This window comes from Scyliorhinus torazame, chromosome 11 (genome assembly GCF_047496885.1).
Source record: "Scyliorhinus torazame isolate Kashiwa2021f chromosome 11, sScyTor2.1, whole genome shotgun sequence".
NCBI classification, from domain to species: domain Eukaryota; kingdom Metazoa; phylum Chordata; class Chondrichthyes; order Carcharhiniformes; family Scyliorhinidae; genus Scyliorhinus; species Scyliorhinus torazame.
Window position 1 is genome coordinate 169,497,374 of NC_092717.1, and position 25,087 is coordinate 169,522,460.

Here is a 25,087-nt window from a genome sequence, read left to right on the forward strand (position 1 = left end):
CTGTGCATCCCAAAATAGCCAGAAGAGTGGTTGCTGAAAACTACAGTTCAAGCCATTATGATTTTTCTGATAAACAGCTGAGCTATTCAGAAAGCAGGATCTTGATAGCACAAGAAGGATAAAATTGTATGACTCCTTAAATTCTTATAAGGAACTGTGCCTATTATTTCTTTCATTAGATAACTGGGATAATCCTACCTTGTAGATATAGGATAACATCAAAGAGCAGAATGACCTAAGTAATCCAACCTTTTCACTCCTAGGTAATAAAAATTGCAGGTAAAAGACACAAAACACAATTGAAGACTTTAGTCTTTGATAAGTTGTCTTGATACTGGAGTAGTTTCAAATAGTACGATCTTAAAAAACTCATTCTTTTTATTCATGGCCCTTGGATATCTTGTTGCCTCTAAAATATGAAATGGGTCTCTGCAGTAACTTCCAAGAAATATCCCTCAACAGAGAGAACCAGCATTACAATATTGTTCTTTCTATGTATTTCATTTGCTACATAAAAAATCTTTGTTAACCCATTTTCAATTTATTTCAAGTGCACAAACTCTACCAAAAGTGCTGTTTTACAAATGTGGTACTTCACCATCTTGATTAATTAGAATCAAAAGAAATTAATCATGAACCTCATCACTGAAAAAAGAAAATCTTCCAGCTGTTGAGTAAAGTTGGATGAGTTCTTCCCATAAAGATCCAAAAGTCCAGTAGATATGTTTAGAAATATTAAACAGAATATAAGCACCTTCCAAGTGAGTTCAGGACTTGATTTACAACTGTCAATCAGCCAGCAATTCCATGATGATTGGTAGCCATCTTTTGGTAAGCAAAACATAAACCCCGTCCACTTCCATACAACCTCTCTCTCTAGATGAGAAGACATAGAATTAGTCAAAGATATGAGATTACAACATATGAAAAATCAATATATACTATCATATCGCTTTCAAAACAAAAGGGGCGAGATTCTCCGGTTCCCCAGCTGCATGTTTCTTGGCAGCACGACGTTTGCTGGCAGCGGGATTCTATACTCCCACCACTTGTCAATGGGATGTCCCATTGAAGCCACCCCATGTCGCCGGGAGACCCATGTGCAGGTGAAAAGTGAATTGCAAAGGCCAAAGAATTCCGGCCAAAATAACTTCATAGTCACAAATTCTTTTTTTGTTAACAGCCAAACAATTCAAAATGACCACATTGTTGTATTTAGTTGGAAAGAACCAAATATACATTTCACCACATTTATGGGGAAGTTAATTTCCACAGAGTTTCTCTCACTGAAGCTTTGGTAGTACAGTAGAAGCCCCAAGGAAATTCACACCACTCGCATCATTAAATACTGGAATTAAAATTCAATGACCCAATTTGCTATTCCAATTTTATAAATACTCAAGTGAACTTGTTCAAAGACTAAACCAAGAGTCCTTTGTTCGGTGTGAAACAATATAAATAGTTATACAGTGCCAGTGTGAAAAGTAGATATTTTCAGTCCACAAAGACAAAAAAGGTATTTTGTATTTCATGATACTAATACATTAACCACAGCTTTTATATATATATGGGAATGTGAAGTTCCAAACTACAATATATATTTCTATCAATCCTGCAGCTTTGGAGTGGCTCTCTGGCCAGTCTGAAATAGCAGCTCCAGCTGTATGCAATTCTGGAATACATGGGACATTTCATCGACTAACTTAACTCGTGTGCCAGAACAGGAAGGGAATACCTGGGCTGTTATGCAGGCAAGAAAATTGAAGATTCTAAAATAGCAAGAACATTTCAGGTGATCTTAACATTTGTTTATAAGGGAAGAATTTTAAACAAAAATACTAACCCTAAACTTGCTGTTCCAAAGTTCCATGTCTTTCTTCCTCTTAGGAATCTTAGTTATTTGAGGTTGCTGAACCATGGCTTATGCAGTGATTTTGCTACGGGGTAGGGCGAGAAGGCAAGCCCCAAGTCTATCCCAGCTGGAATGGGGATCAAATCCCACAGTCGTGGGGTATTTCTGAACAACGTGCTAGCCATCTGATCAACTGAGCTGACGAGACTCCTTCTTAATTTACATGTTTTAAAAGCATTAATTCTATAACCAAACTTCTCACGGAAAGGATACAGTTTAACTTCTATGCTATTTCTAAAAATCTGCTGTTTGATGTGAACATACTTTGCACCATATTGCATCATAAAGTGGTGTGGAAAAGAATGATCAATAAATGCTATTATTTTGTCCTGAATTTTATCTTCCCATAATCATTTATAAGCAGGCCAACATTTTGAATCATCGTGCATGAACTGTGCAAATATTTTTAAACCTGCTTCGGCTTGTCTTAATACTGGAGTCCAATAAATGTTTGAAGTTTATAAGGTTTCCCTTTCACTGAACACACTCTCCCTTTGAGCACAGAATCAATAGAAACTTTATATGGTATCTTTAGGGGAATGTTCCAAACGTGGCTAGATATAGAGAACAGATAGCTGAAATACAGGTGGGAAAGCGGAGTTAAGGCAATAATCAGATCAGCCATGAACTTAATGAATGGTGCAGCAAGCTTGAAGGGTTAAATGGCCAATCCCTGTTCCTATCTATTGGGCGGGATTCTCCGTCGGCTGATGCCAAAGTCAGGAAATGAGATTGGGTGGAGAATCGGTACCGGCGGCAAAATTGCGGTTGGCGCCAAATCGCAATTCTCTGTCACCTCGACAGTTGCGTCAATGCTTTCCAGAACTCACCTACAGTAAACGGGCCCGATTCGGTATGCTCCGGGGGCTCTGCGATTCTCCTCCTCCAATGGCGCGAATTACCAATGGCGAGGTTCACTTGTGCTTTTAAAAAGCGTGAAACCGGCGTCGTGGCTGATGAGGGAGAGAGAGGAGGTAGGAAACGGAGAGACACAACTGCGAGCTGCCGGGTCGATGGCTGGTCAGGCTGGGTGGGGGGTGGGGGGGAGGGGTTGATGGTGGGGAGGGGGGAACAGACCGTGTGGCGGGGTGAACCCCCATGGGATTGGGGCAGTGTCCAGGCCTGCGCACCCCACTGACAGTGACACTGGCTGTAGGTGGGTGCCCCCCCCCACCAGTGACACTGGGTATGGGTGCCCCCACCCTCCCCAGCTTTGTACTCCAGCTCCCACCCTCCACCCCACCACCCCTGCACCCCACACTCCACAATAACACACCCGGCCGCCAACTCCAGGTAGGGCATCACGCAACCCACTCAAGGGCCCACAGTCTCTAAGGGGGCATGGAATGGGGGCCACAGAGCATACAGCTGACAGGGGCAGTGCAAGCCCTGGCAGCAGGGATGGGTGCCAGGGGCAGAGTCCCCATGGTGCCAGGCACTGTTGGGGCCAGGGCTATGGAGATGGGGGGAGGGGCAAAGTCCGCAGTGCCAACCAGGGCATCATGTAGCCCGTTGTACCTGGTTGGGCACAGTGGTACACACCATGCTAACATGTTTGCCTTTTATCCCCTGCAGACAACGGTTATTGGAATTCAACCAGCAATAGTGGCCTTCCTCCTACTCGCCACAGCCCTGGGGGATGCTCTGCAGCTATACGAGATGGAGCTGCTTGAGGAGGAGGAAGTTACAGCAGCAGAGTGTGCCCCAGAGGAACAGGAGGCAGCAACTCAGGATGGGGAGATGGCCGCCCAACAGGCCGAGGAGGAAGAGGTGTAAAAGAAGCGCTGCATGAAGCCTTGTGTGTAATGGCAACACATGTTATTCGAGAACCTGCTCGTCTGGACATGTCTTTTAAAACTCCGGCTGAGCAAGGGGACAATGCGACATATCTGTCAGATCATGGCACACCTGGTACCGCGGGGGAATTGGGGAGGACACCTGCTCCCAGTGGCCATCAAGGTGACGGTCACCCTGAGCATCTACGGCACGGAGTCTTTCCAGGTGCCGAGTGGGGACTTGCCCGGGACCTCACTGAGCTCGGTGCACAGATACATCACTGCCCTCACTGAGGCCTTATATGCCCGGTCGGCACAATACATCCATTTCAACGTAGACCGAGCCCACCAGGATGCCCGCCATCGCCGAAATGCCCTGGTCCAGGGGGTGATTGATGGGATGCATGTCGCCCTACAAGCACCTGCAGATGACAGGCTGGTCTTCACAAACCTAAAGAGGTTCCACTCAATGAACATGCAGCTGGTGTGTCACCATGAGATGTGCATCATGCACATCTGCGCTCAACACATGGGCAGTGTGCATGATGCCTTCATCCTGACACATTCTATGGTTCCTGGTTTCTTCGAGGCGTTCCCCCCCCCCCCTCCCCCCCCCCCCCCGGGTGGGAGGTTAGCCTGTGCAACGGGGGTAATCCACTGAGGTTATGGAACCCCCCCAGGATCAACATCATTGGGGATTCAGTGAAGGTAATGTCATTGAATGTCAAGAGGAAATTGTTAGATTCTCTCTTTTGTTGGATATGGTCACTGTCTGGTGTGGTTATTTGTCACTTATCAGCTCAAGCCTGAATGTTGCCTAGGTCTTGCTGCATGGAGACACAGATTGCTTCAATATCTGAGGGATTGTGAATGGCATTAAACGCTGTGCAATCATCAGTGAATATCCTCATTTCTGATCTTATGATGGAGGGAAGACTATTGATGAGCAGCTGAAGATGGTTGGACTTAGATGATTAGCCCCCCAAAATTGTAATAATCTGCTTTTGTGCGAGCAGAAAGTTTCCCCTGATTCCCACTGAATTCCATTTTGCTAGGCTTCCTTGATGCCACGCTCAGTCAAATGCTGCCTTGATATCAAAGGCAGTAATTCTCAAATTACCTCTGGAATTCAGCTCTTCTTTCATGGGATATGGGATTTGCTGGCAAGGCCAACATTTATTACCCAAATCTAACGGTCCTTGAATGAAATGGTATGTGAGGGCATTTCAGAAAGCAGTTAGAGCAGCAGGATTTAGAGCCAACCAGAGAGCAGGGTACTAGATCTGGTAATGTGTAATGAGACAGGATTTCTTTCATTGTTATGTCATTAATGAGCTCATGGTGAAGGCACCCCTAGGTAGTAATGATCATAATATGATTGAATTTTACATTTAAGTTGAGGGAGAGAAGAGTGGATATCGAGGACCATGGTCTAAAATAAAACCATTTGCAATAAGGGCAATTATGAGGACATGTAGACAGCTGACTGAAGTGAACTGGAAAACGTATTCAGGATAAAATAAAGGAGGTATTTCAGAAAAAATATATTCCAATGAGAAAGACTCCAAGGGAAAGATGCACCATCCGTGCCTAACTGAGGAAGTCACAAATCGTATCAAACTGAAATAAAAAGTGTATAATTCCACAAAGATAAGTGGCAGGTCAGAAGATTGGACATAATACAAAGAACAGCAAAGAATGACCAAAGGATTAACAAGGCGGGAGAAATTAGAGTACGAAAGAAAAGTGGGCAGCATGGTAGCATTGTGGATAGCACAATTGCTTCACAGCTCCAGGGTCCCAGGTTCGATTCCGGCTTGGGTCACTGTCTGTGTGGAGTCCGCACATCCTCCCCGTGTGTGCGTGGGTTTCCTCCGGGTGCGTGGGTTTCCTCCGGGTGCCCAGGTTTCCTCCCACAGTCCAAAGATGTGCAGGTTAGGTGGATTGGCTATGCTAAATTGCCCTTCGTGTCCAAAATTGCCCTCAGTGTTGGGTGGGTTACTGGGTTATGGGGATAGGGTGGAGGTGTTGACCTTGGGTGGGGTGCTCTGCCCAAGAGCCGGTACAGACTCGATTGGCCGAATGGCCTCCTTCTACACTGTAAATTCTATGATCTATGAAAACTAGCTAGAAATGTAGAACCAGATAGTAAGAGTTTCTACAGGTATTTGAAAATGAAAAGTGTAAGCAAATAGTCATTGTATAGACATACGGACGATAAGGGAATAGTGTAGATGAGCTTTAGAGTGGTTTCACAGGTCGGCGCAACATCGAGGGCCGAAGGGCCTGTACTGCGCTGTAATGTTCTATGTTCTAAGCAAAGTGATGGTTGGTCCTCTGGAGAGTGAGTTCTGAGGAATTAACAATAGAAAATAAGGAAATGGTGGATGAATTGAACAAATATGTTGCTTTTGCCTTCATGTTGAAGATCGACTAACATGCAATAAATAATTGTGAATCAGAGGGTGAAAGAGAATTAAAACCAATTACAATCACCAGGGAAAAGGGAGTTTCTACTTGATCTAGCCCACACGTAGAAATATTTTCATCAGTGGGGAGCTGAACCCAGCGGCGAGACCAGCTCCTCAGAGGTCAGGGCATCATTTTGAAAGGGTGCCCTGATCTTGAAGTGACCTTGAGGGTCCCCCACATTCCCAACCATGGACAATGCCACCCCTTGAAGACATGGGCATTCATCCCCCAAGTGAGCTTTCAGCCCCCCCTCCTTTCAGGATCACCCTCCCAAACCTTTATGAAGCACCTTCATACCATCCCTTCAACCCCCCGTTCTTCGTACCCCCCTTCCATGGGCATGGCCTCCTTTAGGTCCCAACCCTTATCTGTGCCAAACTGCCACCCGGATATCCTGGCACTGCCATGCTGGCACCCAGTCAGTGCCCCTGGCACCGCCAACCAGGCACCCTGGCAGTGCCAACCTGGGTTCCAGTTGGCACTTCCAGAGTGCCCAGGTGCAAGGGGGAGTGTCAGGGTACAGCCTTGCCCTGTCTCGACCACTTTGCAGACTCCAATGGCCTCTGAGATTCTCGGAATGGCTAACAGAAGTGGAGACCAGTACTAATCGGGACCCAATTGGGATCTCACCGGTGCGGGAAGTGATTCCTAGGTGCCGAGAGAATGCGGCCTCACCCACGCCACGCATATTTAAATCAGCCTAATGGGTGTGATCCAGATTGCATAGGGCTCCGTGGGTTGTGTGACTCGTGCATGGTTAATCTCCCGGCGCAAAGCCCGATTTGGGGCACACCCGCGATGCTCTCGGTGCGCCCAGATCGGACACAAGGCAATGGAAAAATCACACCCCTAGATACTAGAAAGGTCCCATCAGATTGGAAAATAGAAACTGTAACTCCTCTATTCAAGAAAGTAGGAAGACAAAAAGTAGGAAACTACAGGACAGTTAACTTAACATCTGTTATATGGAAAATGCTGGAATATATCAGCAAGGAGGAAATTCTGAATTTGTCCATTTTGATCGGAAGAATAGAAAAACAGCATATTATTTAAATGGAAAGAGATGACAAAACTCTGAGGTACAGAGGGATCTAGGTGCCGTGGTACATGAAACACCAGAAGTTAACATGCAAATGATTAGAAAAACATATGGAATGCTGATGTCTATTGCAAAGGGAATGGAATAGAAACGTAGGGATGTTTTGCTGTTGTGTGGGGCATGGCTAAAACCATATCTGAAATATTGTGTACTGTTTTAGCCTTCTTATTTAAGAAAGGATAGAAATGTGTTTAAAGCAGTCCACAGACGGTTTACCTAGGATTGGGGTGCTAGCGATCTTATAAGAAAAGGTTGAACAGTTTGGGCCTCAACAACTGGGTGAAGAAGAGGACAACACACTCTCGGACGCGCAGGTCTCGAAAACCGGTGCCCACACCACAGCCAGGACTGAGGCGGTCACGGCGGAAGGTCCAAGGCCCCTGACAGACTTGACCTTTAAGACCACTTCACCCCTGCCGGACTCTTTTTTAAACAGGGGGTGAATGTGGTAAACCACTGTGTTGCATTGTGTTGTGTTGTACATGCATGGGCTTGTCACGGCTGGCTCTGCCTGTGGCTCCTCCCCTCGGGCTCATGTATAAAGGTGGCTAGTCTCCGCCTCTGTCCCAGTTCAGGACCAGAGGCCAGGAGACTAGCTGTTTAGTGTATTAAAGCCTCAGTTACATTCATCACTCATCGTGTGCTTATTGATGGCATATCGCAGGAAATAATCAAAAAGGATACGATTTACCAATGGTCTGAAAAACATGAACAAAAGTGGTGAATGCTGCAGGAAGCATTGACTACAGTTCCATTGCTGACATTTTTTGACTCTACAAGGAAGACAAAAATATTGACTGATGCGTCGCAAGATGGGTTAGGAGCAATATTATTGCAGCAAGACAATAATGAAAATTTGCTTTCAATTGCTTATGCTTCTAGGTCAATGACTGACACAGGACATAAATATGCTCAGATGGAGAAAGAATGCTTAGGTCTGATCAATGGTTTAGACAAATTTCACAATTACGTATAAGGCCTACGAATATTCTTGGTTGAAACAGATCATAGACCGCTAGCAGCAATCATAAGAAAAAACTTGAATGAGATGTCACCGAGAATACAAAAGATGATGATTTTTTGCTCAGGCAAAACAGGATTGTCTACCACAATCTGTAAGATCTATGATTCTACTTAAGCATTGAAAAGTGCAAACAAAGAGCTAGAGACATGGTATACTGGCCAGACATAAAGCAAGACATTCAGATGATGTTGGAAAACTGTGCATCTTGTCATAAATTTCAGTGCAACCAACGAAAAGAACCAATTCAACTGGGCGAAATATGAACTATTCCATGGCAGAAAGTGGCAATGGATCTTTTCTATCTGGCAGGAAAAGAAAACCTGTTAGGGAGCAACTATTTTTCTAACTTTCCAGAAGTGGTACAAACAGCCAACTCATCAGCCAGGTGTGTCATCAAACATACCAAGGGCATTTTTGCTCATCATGGAATACCACAAGTTGTTATGAGCGACAATGGCCCATGTTTTAGCACTCATGAATGGACAGAGTTTGCACAGAGCTATGATTTTCGACAAACTACTTCTAGTCCTCGTTATCCGCAATTATGACGGATAAAGGCCAGCATGCTAAAAGCCTTCTTCACTGCCCAATTTACCTGTAACTCCCTAAGATCCTGCCATTCACCATGAAAGTCCTACCTTGATTTGACTTTCAAAAATGCAACACCTCACACTTATCTGTATTAAACTCCGATTGCCATTTCTCGGGCCACTTCCCCAGCTGATCAAGATCCTGCTACAATTTTTGATAACCTTCCTCACTGTCTACAATACCACCTATTGTAGTTTCATCTGAAAACTTACTGATCATGCCTTGTACATTCTCATCCAAATCGTTGATATAGATAACAAACATCATTGGCGCCAGCACTGACCCCTGAGACACTAGTCACAGGCCTCCAGTCCAACAAGCATCCTTCCACCATTACCTTCTCCTTCAGACCATCAGGTCAATTATATATCCAATTTGCCTGCTTTCTCTGGATTCCAAGTGATCTCACCTTCCAGAGCAGCCTACCATGTAGAACTTTATCAAAGGCCTTACTGAAGTCCATATAGACTACCTCTACCGCCCAGCCATCATCAACCATCCTGGTCACATCATCAAAGAACACCAACAAATTTGTAAGGCATGGTCTCCCATGCACAAAGCCGTGCTGACTACTCCTAATCAAACTCTGTCTTTCCAAATGCCTGTATATCTTATCCCTCAGAATCCTCTCTCATAACTTATCTACCACAGATGTTAAACTTACCGGTCTATAATTCCCAGGTTTTTCTTTGCAGCCCTTCTTAACTAAGAGAACATTTGCTACCCTCCAATCTTCTGGCACCTCACCCGTGGCTAACGATGATGCAAATATCCCAGTCAGGGTTCTCGCAATTTCTTCTCAGTGTTCTTGGATATACCTGATCAGGGCCAGGAGATTTATCCACCTTCATACATTTTAATACGTCCATCACCTCGTCTACTGTATTGCGAACTGTCCCCAGTATATCGCCACTAACCTTCCCAGGTTCCCAAGTCTTCATGTCTTTCTCCAAGGAAAACACATGGGAGAAATATTCATTGAGAACCTCACCCATCTCCTGTGGTTCCACGCATATGTGTCCACCTTGGTCCTGAGGGGTCCTATTCACTCTTTAGTTATTCGTTTTCTTTTAAAATACTTCAAGGATCCCTTCGGATTCATCCTCTCGGCCAAAGCTACCTCATGTCCCTTTTTGCCCTCCTAATTTCCTTCTTTAGTATACTCTTGGATCTCCTGTACAACTCCAGGGAATCCTGTACCCCGGAACATTGAGCTGCCAGTCCTGCCCCTCATTTTGCCATGTTTCAGTAATAGCTATAATATCCCAGTCCCATGTACCTATCAATTCCCTGTGTCCAGCTGCCTTGCCCGTTAGACCTCTTGCAATGAAATAAATACAGTTCAATCTGTTTCTCTGTCTTCCACTTTTCTCCTTACTGACTTTTGTTTCTATCCTCTTTACTACCCTCCAACTTCCTGCATTGGTTCCCATCCCCCCCACATTAGTTTAAACCCTCCCCAACAGCGCTACAATCAATCTGCCCTAGGACATTGGTTCCAGTCCTGCTCAGGTGTAGACCATCCAATTTGTAATGGTGCCACCTCTCCCAGAACCGGTTCCAATGTCCCAAAAATCTGAATTCCTCCCTCCTGCACCATCTCTCAAGCCACGCATTCATCCTATCTATCCTGCCATTCCTACTCTGACTAGCACGTGGCACTGATAGCAATCCCGAGATTACTACCTTTGAAGTCCTACTTTTTAGTTGATGAATTGACAACTTAGAACCACCTTACCATATATTTCACAGGAACCAACCAATTGGAAATTTGTGAAGAAACTCACATTTCAAAAAAGGAGGCAGAAGAAATATTATGGTAGATCTACAAGATGTCTGCAACCGTTAGCAAAGAATGACACAGTCAGAGTAGAAGATCCTGATGGATGTGGATGTTTGAAGTGTGCATAGGTAATACAACCATCAGGTCCACAGTCATTCATCAGCGTCATGGATGAAGGGCAAATTCTATGAAGAAACAGGAGAGCCTTGTTGAAGGTTCAGCAACCCGCTGTTTCAGAACCACCGGATGATGTCGAGATCTCAGGACAACTGAACAAACGCTACCTGAGCACACAGAAACAGAACAAGCTGAAGATGTGCAAAGCACAGGAATACAGCAAGAACCATCTTCTGAAACAGTTGAAAGCAAGTCAAACTCACAAGTTCAACCAGTGCTTAGAAGGTCGACAAGATACAAATGAAAGCCAGAGAGATTGAATTTGTGATGGATGTTGAACATGTAAAGAATTGAAGTATTATGAATATCATATGTATTGTGTATTGAATGTAAATATTGTTCATTTCCAAAGGAAAGGGGATGTGATGATATGCATAAGCAGTCATGAAAATATTAGCAGATACGCCCTACAACCAGCAGGTGACAATAAAGAACAACCACGTGACACTATTACCTTGGGGAGTCTGGAGATAGTCATCGTGGTGGATAGCCATATTTGTAGTAGCTCTTAGATAATTTATAATAGTAATTTATAGGTAGTAGATTTTAGTCGTTCTCATGCTGTTATCTGACCATGTTATTGTTGAACAATAAACATTCAACTAGTCAAGAACTAGGTGTTCTCCAGTGCTTTTAATTCCACTGGGCCAAGCACCAGAACGTAACAGTCCCTAGCGTGGTGCAATTGTCAAGAGGAAGTTAGCACTTTTCGAAAATTGCCTTACCTGGGAACTTCCAAGAGATATTCCCCAACGCATCATTGGGTACCCACAAATCCGATGCTGGGAAGTCAGGAAGTTACAGGCCATGTGTTGCAGTTCAATTGACAACAGTTTGATTACCTTAATTGGTCAACAACTCTGCTACTGCTGCATCATACGATTACAAGGATTCCTCAAGGTGAACTAATTGGACTTGCATCAAAAAGTTCCTTTGGCAGTTTAGTTGGAACAGCTGGTAAGATGTAGATCGAGCTGAGAAAGTTTCTCCATGGAAGAAAGAGTTACCACCTAAAAATAAATGGGCCCAATGTCCTACCATCCAGCCTCCCGTGATTCTCCAGTCCCGTGGCCAGGAAACACGTGGGCGCGGATCATTTGTGGTCTCAGCAATCGTGAACCTCATGATGGGCCAAGAGGGTAAACAGTTGTCCCCTTGGCCCACTGCGAGATCCACCATATCAGGGCCACACTGGTAGAGACCATCGGATGTCAACCACCCCCACCCCCACAACAAAGCACTGCTTGTCCATGCCTCTTTTAGCAGCCCCCCCCTCCCCCCCCCCCCCCCCCCACCACCACCACAACCACCATGGGGTCCCTGTAATAGGGGGATCTTGTAGGGACCCCTGTAATAGGAGGACCCCCACATATCTAAAGTAACCCCCTTAACAGACCCTCCCCACACACAAATCCACCCCACACAGATCCACACCACCACCCTCAGAAAAGGGACACCTGTCTGGAAGCTAGAAAGCAGTCCAGACAGGGGCAGTGGGAATATTGAATACTGAGAGGCCTAGAAAGAGAACCGTGGAGTGGACGTTTCCACTAGTAGGAGAAACTAGAACCCGAGACCTCAGCCTCTGACTGAAGGGATGATCCTTTAAGTCAGAGATGAGGAGGAATTTCTTCAGCCAGAAGGTTATGAATCTGTGGAACTCATTGCTTCAGAAAGCTGTGGAGGCCAAGTCACTGAGAGTGTTTAAGACAGGGATAGGTAGGTTCTTGATAAATAAGGGGATTAGGGGTTATGGAAAGAAGGCAGCAGAATGGGGATGAGAAACAGGCCAGCAATGATTGAATGGCGGAGCAGACTTGATGAGCCGAATAGCCTAATTCTGCTCTTATGTCTTATGGTCTAAGCATTACCTTGCAGCTCCACATGTCCATTCCTCGAAGGAGAGCAGCTGTGCCTGGTTCCCACAGGTCCATTACCTGCAAGCCATTCATAGCTATAAGTGGTCTATGATTGGCAGCTTGTAAGAAGCATCTGCAGCTTTAATCCATTCATATTCCCTCCTGCTTCAGTGCCTAAGTGTTGAAATCCCAATCTAACAGTGACCACATCAAAGAGCAGTGAGATCACTTGCTTGAGAGATTGGAATGTACTTAGTGCTTGGAATGCACTTACATAGGGTCTCCTATTACAGGGATTCCTGGGGGGTCCCCCTATTACAGGGGTCACTGTGGGGGGGTCCCCCTATTACAGGGGTCCTTGTGGGGGGTTCCTCTATTACTGGGGTCTTGGGGTGGGGGCGGATGAGTCGGGTTATTCCTGTACTTGGTCGGGGGGATACACCAGGCAATCCAAGCATGGTGGGTTGCTGTGCGGGAGGAGGAGAGGTCAATTTGCAGGGGTGGGTTCGAGACTGATTTTCATTGGGAGGGCGTGGCCAGCCGCGGGACGTCAATGTCGGGCCGCCTGCTCAAGATGGTGGCCTGATAGCTGGATTCCCTTGGAAACCCTCGTATTCCACGCCATGCATAAATTTGCATTGGAAGGAACACTGAATTGCGCCCCTCTTTACCATCACAAGGGCAGCACGGTAGCACAGTGGGTCGCACTGTGGTTTCACAGCTTCAGGATCCCAGGTTCAATTCCCGGCTGGGTCACTGTCTATGCGGAGTCTGCACGTTCTCCCCGTGTCTACGTGGGTTTCCTTCGGGTGCTCCGGTTTCCTCAAGTCCCGAAAGACGTGCTGTTAGGGAATTTGGACATTCTGAATTCTCCCTTTGTGTAACCGAATAGGTCCCAGAATGTGGCGACTCGGGGATTTTCACAATAACTTTATTGCAATGTAAGCCTACTTGTGACAATAAAGATCATTATTATTATTGTAAAACTGCTGCAATTCAGCTCCGGCGGGAGATCAGAGTCTCCTAAACGAGAATCCCACCTTCTATATTTCACCATCCACAGTCATCTGGGGTTATGGAAAAAGGAAAGCAAAGTTAATGGGCTGGACGCATGGGCTAGAGAAATAAAGGCCAGGGTTTTCAAACTCCTCCACACGGTGTGTTCTGAGGTGGCAGAGATGGCTCGTCATTGGTCGCAGGCAGGATCTTCTGGTCCCACTGAATTCTATGGTGTTTTGCATGGTTCAATCATCTCGCCGTGGAGGGGTCGCCTTCGGCGGGATGGGAAGATCCCATCAGCAGAAGGGCCAGAAAATCCTGTCCCAACAGTGGTAAAGATAAAGGTTAAGTGAATAAAATCTTGCCCTGTGATAATTGAGGGTCCCAAAAATAGTTTAGCAGTAACATGTCAGGTAGGTTTAAACCAATGTGGCAGGGGGTGGGAATCAGAACAGTAAGCCAGCAAGTGTAGAGACTGGCGATGAGTATGATACCACTGCCAGGCTGGCTAAGAGGAAGGGCAGGCTGGGGGAGGTCAAACTCTGTGGGCCTGGAGGTCTGGAGTGCATCTGCTTCAATGCACGGAGTATAACAGGTAAGACAGATGAACTTAGAACCTTGATTCATGTGTGGAACCTGGTGTGGTTAGGGTAACGGAGACTTGGTTTAAAAAGTGACAGGGCTGGCAGCTAAATAGTCCGGGATATATGTGTTTTAGGTAAGAAAGAGGGGAAGTAAAAGATGTGGGGGAGTTGCAATACTGCTTAGAGAACATATTACAGCTGTACAGAGGGAGGACACCTTGGAAGAATAAAGTAACGAGCAACTGAGCGTAGAACTCATAAACAGGAAGTGGTAGTCACTTTGACGGGGGTGTACTACAGGCCTCCCAACAGCCCACGGGAAGTTGAAGAACAAAAATGTAAGCAAATTCTAGATGGATGTAGAAATAAATATTTTGTTGTAGTGGGAGACTTTAATTTTCCTTATATTGACTGGAAATTTCTGAGGGCTAAGGATGAAATTCCTGAGGGCTGGTGATGAATTTGTTAAGTATATCCAGGAAGGTTTTTTGGAACAGTATGTGGATAGTCCGACTAGAGAGGGGGCTATACTGGACCTCGTACTAGGGAATGAGCCCAGCCAGGTCATCAAAGTTGCAGTGGAGGAACATGTGGCGAACAGTGACCACAATTCCGTAAGCTTTCGGGTCCGCATGGAAAAGGACAAGTGTTGTCCTAGGGTTAAGGTGCTAAATTGGGGGAAGGCTAACTACAACCAGGTTAGGCAGGATTTAGAGGCTGTTGTTTGGGAGAGGATGTTTGAGGGTAAATCCACATTTGGCATGTGGGAGTCTTTCAAGGAATAGTTGATAGGTGTGCAGGACAGGCATGTGCCAATGAAAAGGAAAGGCAGGATTCAGGAACCATGGATGACCAGGGAAATTGTGAGTCTCATCAAAAAGAAAAAAGATGCATACATGAGGTCTAGGTAACTAAAAACAGAAAAGCACTTGAAGAATACAAGGAAAGTAGAAAAGAGCTCAAACATGGAGTTAGGAGGGCAAAGAGGGGTCACAAAATATCCTTAGCAGACAGGAGACAGGATTAAGGAGAATCCCAAGGAATACGATATGTATATTAGGAACAAGAGGGTAGCTAGAGAAAGAGTTGGTCCACTCAAGGATAAAGGAGGGAAATTATGCATAGAATCAAAGGAAGTAGGTGAGATCCTTAATGCATCGGTATTCACAAAGGAGAGGGACACGTTGATTGGTGGTGTCTGAGGGATATGTAAACACTTTAGAACAAGTCATTATTATGAGGGAGGAAGTGTTAGGTGTGTTAAAAGGTAGTAAGGTAGACGAATCCTCAGGGCCAGATGGCATCTATTCCAGACTACTGAGGGAGACAAGAGATGAAATCGCTGGGCTTCTAACAGAAATTGTTTCCTCGTTGGCCACAGTTGTGGTCCCAGAGGATTGGAGGATAGCCATGTTGTCCCGTTATTTAAAAAGGGTAGCAGGGATAACCCGGGTAATTATAGCGCAGTTAGCTTGACGTTAGTCATAATGAAATTGTTGGAAAAGATTCTCAGAGATAGGATCTATGCACATTTGGAAGTGAATGGTCTTATTAGCGATAGACAGCATGGTTTTGTATGAGGAAAGCCATGTCTCACTAATTTAATTGAGTTTTTTAAGGAGGTAACAAAAATGATCGATGAGGGAAGAGCTGTGGATGTTGTCGACATGGACTTTAGTAAAGCATTTCACAAAGTCCCTCATGGCAGGCTGGCAAAAAAGATTAAATCTTTTTAATCTCTTAAGGCCCCTGGGGGGGGGGGGGGGCCTGCATGACTGCCAGGCCCACGATCGGGGGCTACCGATCGGCGGACGCGTGCTATCTGGAGGGGGCTTACCTCTTTCCGCACAGGCCCACTGTGTGGCGCCGGCATTTTGCACGGCGCCGGCGCGGAAACGGTCACCACGTGCATGCATGGACCCGCGCCGACAGTGCAGGGCCGCATATCAGTGCCGGAGCAGCGCGCAGCACTCCGGCGCCGTGCTGGCCCCCTGTGGCCCACTGAATCACTGGGCCAAGAGGTCCGTTGATGCCGGCGTGCAACACTCCGGTGTTTATGCCGGCGTCAAAACTTGGCCGGGATGCAGGCCTGTGAGAAACCATGTTAAATCTTCTGGCCCCAACCTCATTCACTAGGTAGCTGGGTGTTTTGCGGCATATTGTGTAGTGAGGCAGGCCTGATGGTGTGTAGCCTGTCATCCTATCTAAGCACCATATGAAGAGGTGCTCAACATACTGACCCACTATTGAAGGTAGACCTTCTGAAAATGAAGATGGGTCTCTGAGAACATTCTGAGACTGGAAGATGGACCTCCTCCAGAATATCGAATCTGGAAGGTCCATCTTTAGATGCTCCCCCACAACCCACTGTTGTAGTGTACCGGGTTCCAAGTTTGCTGGCAACCTCCATCCTGAACTCTGGATGCAGCCTCAGACATTGTTCCAGTGAGTCGCAACACCTGCATACCATGTTGTTCCGGACATTGGCATGTTTTCCCTCTGGCGCAACAGAGAATTGGGCATGGGTGGTAGGGCCTTCATCAGCACCCCATTAACAGGATGCAAGTTAATCTAATGCTGGCTTTAAGCGGGTTTGCTGATCTGCCGTTGCAGGTCCCAGTGGAAGCTACTGTTGTAACATCATGCTGGTGGAAAACTGATTTTAAATCCTTCCACCGAATTCTCCACACCCCGCTGCCTCCTCCCCACTGCCCGCCAACGAACCCACCGGTAGGGGATTGGATGATCTCCACCAGTCTAGGTAACATTCCCCCTCCCTGATGCATCACATTTTCCACAGCTTAGCCTCCAGTGACTCTCAGCCGAAGCTTCTCAACCCGCAAAGATGCCATGCAGATGGGTTTGCCCTGGATCACACTGGTATCCAGGAGCTCCCACATCCTGCAATCACAGCACATCACCTGCCCTGCCACCCTTATTGTACTGTAATGAAGTAACTGATTATTTTCTGAATTTATTTGGAAATAAATGAACATAAGAACATAAGAATTAGGAACAGGAGTAGGCCATCTGGCCCCTCGAGCCTGCTCCGCCATTTAATGAGATCATGGCTGATCTTTGTGGACTCAGCTCCATTCTCCGGCCCGTACACCATATCCCCGAATCCCTTTATTCTTTAGAAAGGCATCTATCTTTTTCTTAAAAACGTTTAAAGAAGGAGCCTCAACTGCTTCAATGGGCAAGGAATTCCAGAGATTCACAACCCTTTGGGTGAAGAAGTTCCTCCTACAATCCGTCCTAAATTTGGATTTTGGCGGCAGCGGTGCGCAGGGGCCTTCTTGGAGGTGAGTAGTGAGTTTAAAAACCTTACCTTTACAGGAGCAGCCCTTTGGATTTCGGCGGCAGCGGTGCGCAGGGGCCTTCTGGGAGGTGAGTAGTTAGTTTAAAAGCTCTTACCTTTACAGGAGCAGCCCTTTGGATTTCGGCGGCAGCGGTGCGCAGGGGCCTTCTTGGAGGTGAGTAGTGAGTTTAAAAACCTTACCTTTACAGGAGCAGCCCTTTGGATTTCGGCGGCAGCGGTGCGCAGGGGCCTTCTGGGAGGTGAGTAGTTAGTTTAAAAGCTCTTACCTTTACAGGAGCAGCCCTTTGGATTTCGGCGGCAGCGGTGCGCAGGGGCCTTCTTGGAGGTGAGTAGTGAGTTTAAAAACCTTACCTTTACAGGAGCAGCCCTTTGGATTTCGGCGGCAGCGGTGCGCAGGGGCCTTCTGGGAGGTGAGTAGTTAGTTTAAAAGCTCTTACCTTTACAGGAGCAGCCCTTTGGATTTCGGCGGCAGCGGTGCGCAGGGGCCTTCTCGGAGGTGAGTAGTGAGTTTAAAAACCTTACCTTTACAGGAGCAGCCCTTTGGATTTCGGCGGCAGCGGTGCGCAGGGGCCTTCTTGGAGGTGAGTAGTTAGTTTAAAAGCTCTTACCTTTACAGGAGCAGCCCTTTGGATTTCGGCGGCAGCGGTGCGCAGGGGCCTTCTTGGAGGTGAGTAGTGAGTTTAAAAACCTTACCTTTACAGGAGCAGCCCTTTGGATTTTGGCGGCAGCGGTGCGCAGGGGCCTTCTGGGAGGTGAGTAGTTAGTTTAAAAGCTCTTACCTTTACAGGAGCAGCCCTTTGGATTTCGGCGGGAACCGGAAGTTCGACCTCTGGCAAGTCCCCCCCCCCCCAATAAATTCTGGTGGAGAGGAAACCCGAGACACTACACGTGTAGTGTCTCCCACCCACCCTCCTCCTCTAACCTAATAATAAGACCCATTGGTGTAAGGTAAGTGCCATATTATATTATTATATTATTAGCATTGTGCAGGCCAAGGATTGGAGGTGGAGGAGCAGTCTCTGTCAGCGAGAGAACCTGAGAACATCTCAGAAGGTAAGCAAGTGATTTTTACTTTTATACCTTTTTTTCAAATTGTGTGTGTCGGGGGGAAACTGAAGTGACATCACAGAAAAGCTGTGACCTGAGTGGCTGGTTGGGATTCTAACCTAAATTTTTTTGAGTATTTGGGAACTAATTAAACATAATAACTTAATTATAATTTAGAGGATATCTAAGCCAGAGATCGGAGGATATTATAGTTAGCTATCGCATTTCTATTAGAAATCTAGTGCTAGGAAACAGATAGTTGACAGTAACTTTGTAATTTAAAAAAAAAAGTATTTATTAAAAAAAAAGACAAATTTTAATTTTAATTAATTGACGCAATGTCAGTTAGAGGGGTGCTGTGCTCTGACTGTGAGATGTGGCAGGTCCGGGAGGCTTCCAGCGTCCCGGATGGCTTCATCTGCAGAAAGTGCACCCAACTGCAGCTCCTCACAGACCGCATGGTTCGGTTGGAGCAGCAATTGGATGCACTTAGGAGCATGCAGGTGGCGGAAAGCGTCATAGATCGCAGTTATGTAAGTGTGGTCACACCCAAGGTGCAGGCAGAGAAATGGGTGACCACCAGAAAGGGCAGGCAGTCAGTGCAGGAATCCCCTGTGGTTGTCCCCCTCTCGAACAGATATACCCCTTTGGATACTGTCGGGGGGGATAGCCTATCAGGGGAAAACAGCAGCAGCCAGAGCAGTGGCACCACGGCTGGCTCTGATGTTCAGAAGGGAGGGTCAAAGCGCAGAAGAGTAATAGTTATAGGGGACTCTATAGTCAGGGGAACAGATAGGCGCTTCTGTGGACGTGAAAGAGACTCCAGGATGGTATGTTGCCTCCCTGGTGCCAGGGTCCAGGATGTCTCCGAACGGGTAGAGGGAATCCTGAAGGGGGAGGGCAAACAGGTAGAGGTCGTTGTACATATTGGTACTAACGACATAGGCAGGAAGGGGCATGAGGTCCTGCAGCAGGAGTTCAGGGAGCTAGGCAGAAAGTTAAAAGACAGGACCTCGAGGGTTGTAATCTCGGGATTACTCCCTGTGCCACGTGCCAGTGAGGCTAGAAATAGGAAGATAGAGCAGACAAACACGTGGCTAAACAGCTGGTGTAGGAGGGAGGGTTTCTGTTATCTGGACCACTGGGAGCTCTTCCGGGGCAGGTGTGACCTGTATAAGATGGACGGGTTGCATCTAAACCGGAGAGGCATAAATATCCTGGCCGCGAGATTTGCTAGTGTCACACGGGAGGGTTTAAACTAGTATGGCAGGGGGGTGGGCACGGGAGCAATAGGTCAGAAGGTGAGAGCGTTGAGGGAGAACTAGGGAATAGGGACAGTGTGGCTCTGAGGCAGAGCAGACGGGGAGAAGTTGCTGAACACAGCGGGTCTGGTGGCCTGAAGTGCATATGTTTTAATGCAAGGAGCATTACGGGTAAGGCAGATGAACTTAGAGCTTGGATTACTACTTGGAACTATGATGTTGTTGCCATTACAGAGACCTGGTTGAGGGAAGGGCAGGATTGGCAGCTAAACGTTCCAGGATTTAGATGTTTCAGGCGGGATAGAGGGGGATGTAAAAGGGGAGGCGGAGTTGCGCTACTTGTTCAGGAGAGTATCACAGCTATACAGCGAGAGGACACCTCAGAGGGCAGTGAGGCTATATGGGTAGAGATCAGGAATAAGAAGGGTGCAGTCACAATGTTGGGGGTATACTACAGGCCTCCCAACAGCCAGCGGGAGATAGAGGAGCAGATAGGTAGACAGATTTTGGAAATGAGTAAAAACAACAGGGTTGTGGTGATGGGAGACTTCAACTTCCCCAATATTGACTGGGACTCACTTAGTGCCAGGGGCTTAGACGGGGCAGAGTTTGTAAGGAGCATCCAGGAGGGCTTCTTAAAACAATATGTAAACAGTCCAACTAGGGAAGAGGCGGTACTGGACCTGGTATTGGGGAATGAGCCCGGCCAGGTGGTAGATGTTTCAGTAGGGGAGCATTTCGGTAACAGTGACCACAACTCAGTAAGTTTTAAAGTACTGGTGGACAAGGATAAGAGTGGTCCGAGGATGAATGTGCTAAATTGGGGGAAGGCTAATTATAACAATATTAGGCGGGAACTGAAGAACATAGATTGGGGGCGGATGTTTGAGGGCAAATCAACATCTGACATGTGGGAGGCTTTCAAGTGTCAGTTGATAGGAATACAGGACAGGCATGTTCCTGTGAGGAAGAAAGATAAATACGGCAATTTTCGGGAACCTTGGATGACGAATGATATTGTAGGCCTCGTCAAAAAGAAAAAGGAGGCATTTGTCAGGGCTAAAAGGCTGGGAACAGACGAAGCCTGTGTGGCATATAAGGAAAGTAGGAAGGAACTTAAGCAGGGAGTCAGGAGGGCTAGAAGGGGTCATGAAAAGTCATTGGCAAATAGGGTTAAGGAAAATCCCAAGGCTTTTTACACTTACATAAAAAGCAAGAGGGTAGCCAGGGAAAGGGTTGGCCCACTGAAGGATAGGCAAGGGAATCTATGTGTGGAGCCAGAGGAAATGGGCGAGGTACTAAATGAATACTTTGCATCAGTATTCACCAAAGAGAAGGAATTGGTAGATGTTGAGTCTGGAGAAGGGGGTGTAGATAGCCTGGGTCACATTGTGATCCAAAAAGACGAGGTGTTGGGTGTCTTAAAAAATATTAAGGTAGATAAGTCCCCAGGGCCGGATGGGATCTACCCCAGAATACTGAAGGAGGCTGGAGAGGAAATTGCTGAGGCCTTGACAGAAATCTTTGGATCCTCGCTGTCTTCAGGGGATGTCCCGGAGGACTGGAGAATAGCCAATGTTGTTCCTCTGTTTAAGAAGGGTGGCAGGGATAATCCCGGGAACTACAGGCCGGTGAGCCTTACTTCAGTGGTAGGGAAATTACTGGAGAGAATTCTTCGAGACAGGATCTACTCCCATTTGGAAGCAAATGGACGTATTAGTGAGAGGCAGCACGGTTTTGTGAAGGGGAGGTCGTGTCTCACTAACTTGATAGAGTTTTTCGAGGAGGTCACTAAGATGATTGATGCAGGTAGGGCAGTAGATGTTGTCTATATGGACTTCAGTAAGGCCTTTGACAAGGTCCCTCATGGTAGACTAGTACAAAAGGTGAAGTCACACGGGATCAGGGGTGAACTGGCAAGGTGGATACAGAACTGGCTAGGCCATAGAAGGCAGAGGGTAGCAATGGAGGGATGCTTTTCTAATTGGAGGGCTGTGACCAGTGGTGTTCCACAGGGATCAGTGCTGGGACCTTTGCTCTTTGTAGTATATATAAATGATTTGGAGGAAAATGTAACTGGTCTGATTAGTAAGTTTGCAGACGACACAAAGGTTGGTGGAATTGCGGATAGCGATGAGGACTGTCTGAGGATACAGCAGGATTTAGATTGTCTGGAGACTTGGGCGGAGAGATGGCAGATGGAGTTTAACCTGGACAAATGTGAGGTAATGCATTTTGGAAGGGCTAATGCAGGTAGGGAATATACAGTGAATGGTAGAACCCTCAAGAGTATTGAAAGTCAAAGAGATCTAGGAGTACAGGTCCACAGATCACTGAAAGGGGCTACACAGGTGGAGAAGGTAGTCAAGAAGGCATACGGCATGCTTGCCTTCATTGGCCGGGGCATTGAGTATAAGAATTGGCAAGTCATGTTGCAGCTGTATAGAACCTTAGTTAGGCCACACTTGGAGCATAGTGTTCAATTCTGGTCGCCACACTACCAGAAGGATGTGGAGGCTTTAGAGAGGGTGCAGAAGAGATTTACCAGAATGTTGCCTGGTATGGAGGGCATAAGCTATGAGGAGCGATTGAATAAACTCGGTTTGTTCTCACTGGAACGAAGGAGGTTGAGGGGCGACCTGATAGAGGTATACAAAATTATGAGGGGCATAGACAGAGTGGATAGTCAGAGGCTTTTCCCCAGGGTAGAGGGGTCAATTACTAGGGGGCATAGGTTTAAGGTGAGAGGGGCAAAGTTTAGAGTAGATGTACGAGGCAAGTTTTTTACGCAGAGGGTAGTGGGTGCCTGGAACTCACTACCGGAGGAGGTAGTGGAGGCAGGGACGATAGGGACATTTAAGTGGCATCTTGACAAATATATGAATAGGATGGGAATAGAAGGATACGGACCCAGGAAGTGTAGAAGATTGTAGTTTAGTCGGGCAGTATGGTCGGCACGGGCTTGGAGGGCCGAAGGGCCTGTTCCTGTGCTGTACATTTCTTTGTTCTTTGTTCTTTGTTAAATCTACCTCCCCTTATTTTGAGGCTATGCGCCCTAGTTCTGCTTTCCCCGACCAGTGGAAACAACCTGCCCGCATCTATCCTATCTATTCCCTTCATAATTTTATATGTCTCAATAAGATCCCCCCGCATCCTTCTAAACTCCAATGAGTACAGTCCCAGTCTACTCAACCTCTCGTCATAATCTAATCCCCTCAACTCTGGGATCAACCTAGTGAATCTCCTCTGCACTCCCTCCAGTGCCAATATGTCCTTTCTCAGGTAAGGAGACCAAAACTGAACACAATACTCCAGATGCGGCCTCACCAACAATTGCAGCATAACCTCACTAGTCTTGAACTCCATCCCTCTAGCAATGAAAGACAAAACTCGATTAGCCTTCTTAATCACCTGTTGCACCTGCACACCAACTTTTTGCGACTCGTGCACCAGCACACCTAGTTCCCTCTGCACAGTAGCAAGTTTTAACATCTTACCGTTTAAATAATAATCCATTCTGCAGTTATTCCTCCCAAAATGGATAGCCTCACACTTGGCAACATTGAATTCCATCTGCCAGACCCTAGCCCATTCACCTAACCTATCCAAATCCTTCAGCAGACTTCCGGTATCCTCTGCACTTTTTGCTTTACCACTCATCTTAGTGTCGTCTGCAAACTTTGACACGTTGCACTTGGTCCCCAACTCCAAATCGTCTATGTAAATTGTGAACAACTGCGGGCCCAACACTGATCCTTGAGGGACCCCACTAGTTACAGGTTGCCAAGCAGAGAAACACTCATTTATCCCCACTCTCTGCTTTCTGTTAGTTAACCAATCCTCTACCCTTCTTGTCTTTGAACCCATATCTCTACATAATAACCTGTCACGTAACCTGCTGCCTTGATCTCCATTAACCATTATACTGTCCATAGCTTTACACTTCCCTTCCCCCCAACTTGCTAGTTTAAAGTCCTTATGACCAACCTATTTATCCTATTCGCTAGAACACTGGTCCCAGAATGGTTCAGGTGAAGACCGTCCCAACGGTACAGGTCCCTCCTAATAAATGAAGCCTCCTCTCACCACAACTTAGGTGTATTAATTTAAAATTTAGTAATAAAATAAACACTATCAGTTAAGAGTAAAATAAATACTACTCACTAATTCCTTAATTTCCTTCTGATGTGTCTCAAAATTAACAATAAGGAAGGTATTTTACTATATTTAAAAATGTCTATTTTTCTAAATTCCAGCTTTTTACTGACAGTCCTCAACTGCAGCCATTGATTTTCTGCTTTCCTGTGAGAACACCATTTGAGTGTTTTTTCTCTCAAACTCAAGGTGCACAAGAAACTGAAGTTGCTCTTTGCAGCCCTGACACTCTCACTGATTCTCATCTCTCACCTTCACTCTCTGCTCATTGTAGCAGTCCTGCTCTCGCTGTTCTTGGCTTTTGGACAGAGCTCTCACCTTCCCACTCCACTCTTTGAGCCCTGCTGCTCTCAGTGATTCTCGCCTCTCAGAGTGCTAATTATTTCTAAATTATGGCTTCTGGTTATTGACATAGTTGCCAGAGGTAAGAATTTTCACTATTTTCTCTATCAAAACCCCACAAAATTTTAAACACCTCTTTGAGGTCTCCCTTTAAACTTCTCTGTTCTGAGAAGAACAATTCCACCTTCTCCAACCTCTTTATATAATGAAAACCTCTCATCCCTGGCAAACCTATTCTTTATTCCTTCCAGGGCTTTAACACTAATCCTAAAATGTGGTGCTCAGACTTACTCACAGTACTCCAGCTGAGCCCTAACTAGTCATTTTTAAGGTTATTCCTTGGGCACGAATGGCCTAGTCACGCCTGACTTAGTGATGCAAGGAAGCCATTGAATTTGCGAGAGGCCACTCGCTAGATCTGCGACACTCAGAACTCCTCACAATACCTAATGAGATCTCGCGAGACGTGGTGATCTGCATCTCACCCTCGCTGGGCGAGATCCAGATTTAGATATTTAAGTGAGTCATTAGGATCATTTAAATATGTCATTACCCAATTCTCCCAAGGCCCAGGAACGAATGTCCATGCATGGTAGACCTCACCATCGCGCCATTTAGCACTGGTCCACATAATGAAGACCCTGCATAGCGGCACCTGGAGGGGGCTCACAGGCCATTGGATGC

The 25,087-nt window shown here is 46.4% G+C and overlaps 1 protein-coding gene across 5 annotated transcripts in view; it reads right to left on the reverse strand.

Moving 5' to 3' along the window:
* Positions 1-519: 519 nt before the first annotated feature.
* Positions 520-25,087, reverse strand: part of gra (granulito) — a 293,031-nt gene continuing 268,463 nt past the window's right edge. For all 5 annotated transcript variants that reach the window (XM_072467990.1, XM_072467992.1, XM_072467994.1 and 2 more), the window contains one exon: positions 520-876. In XM_072467990.1, the coding sequence (XP_072324091.1) occupies positions 793-876 (84 nt within the window). In that variant the 3' untranslated portion in view covers positions 520-792. The remainder of the gene's footprint in view (positions 877-25,087) is intronic.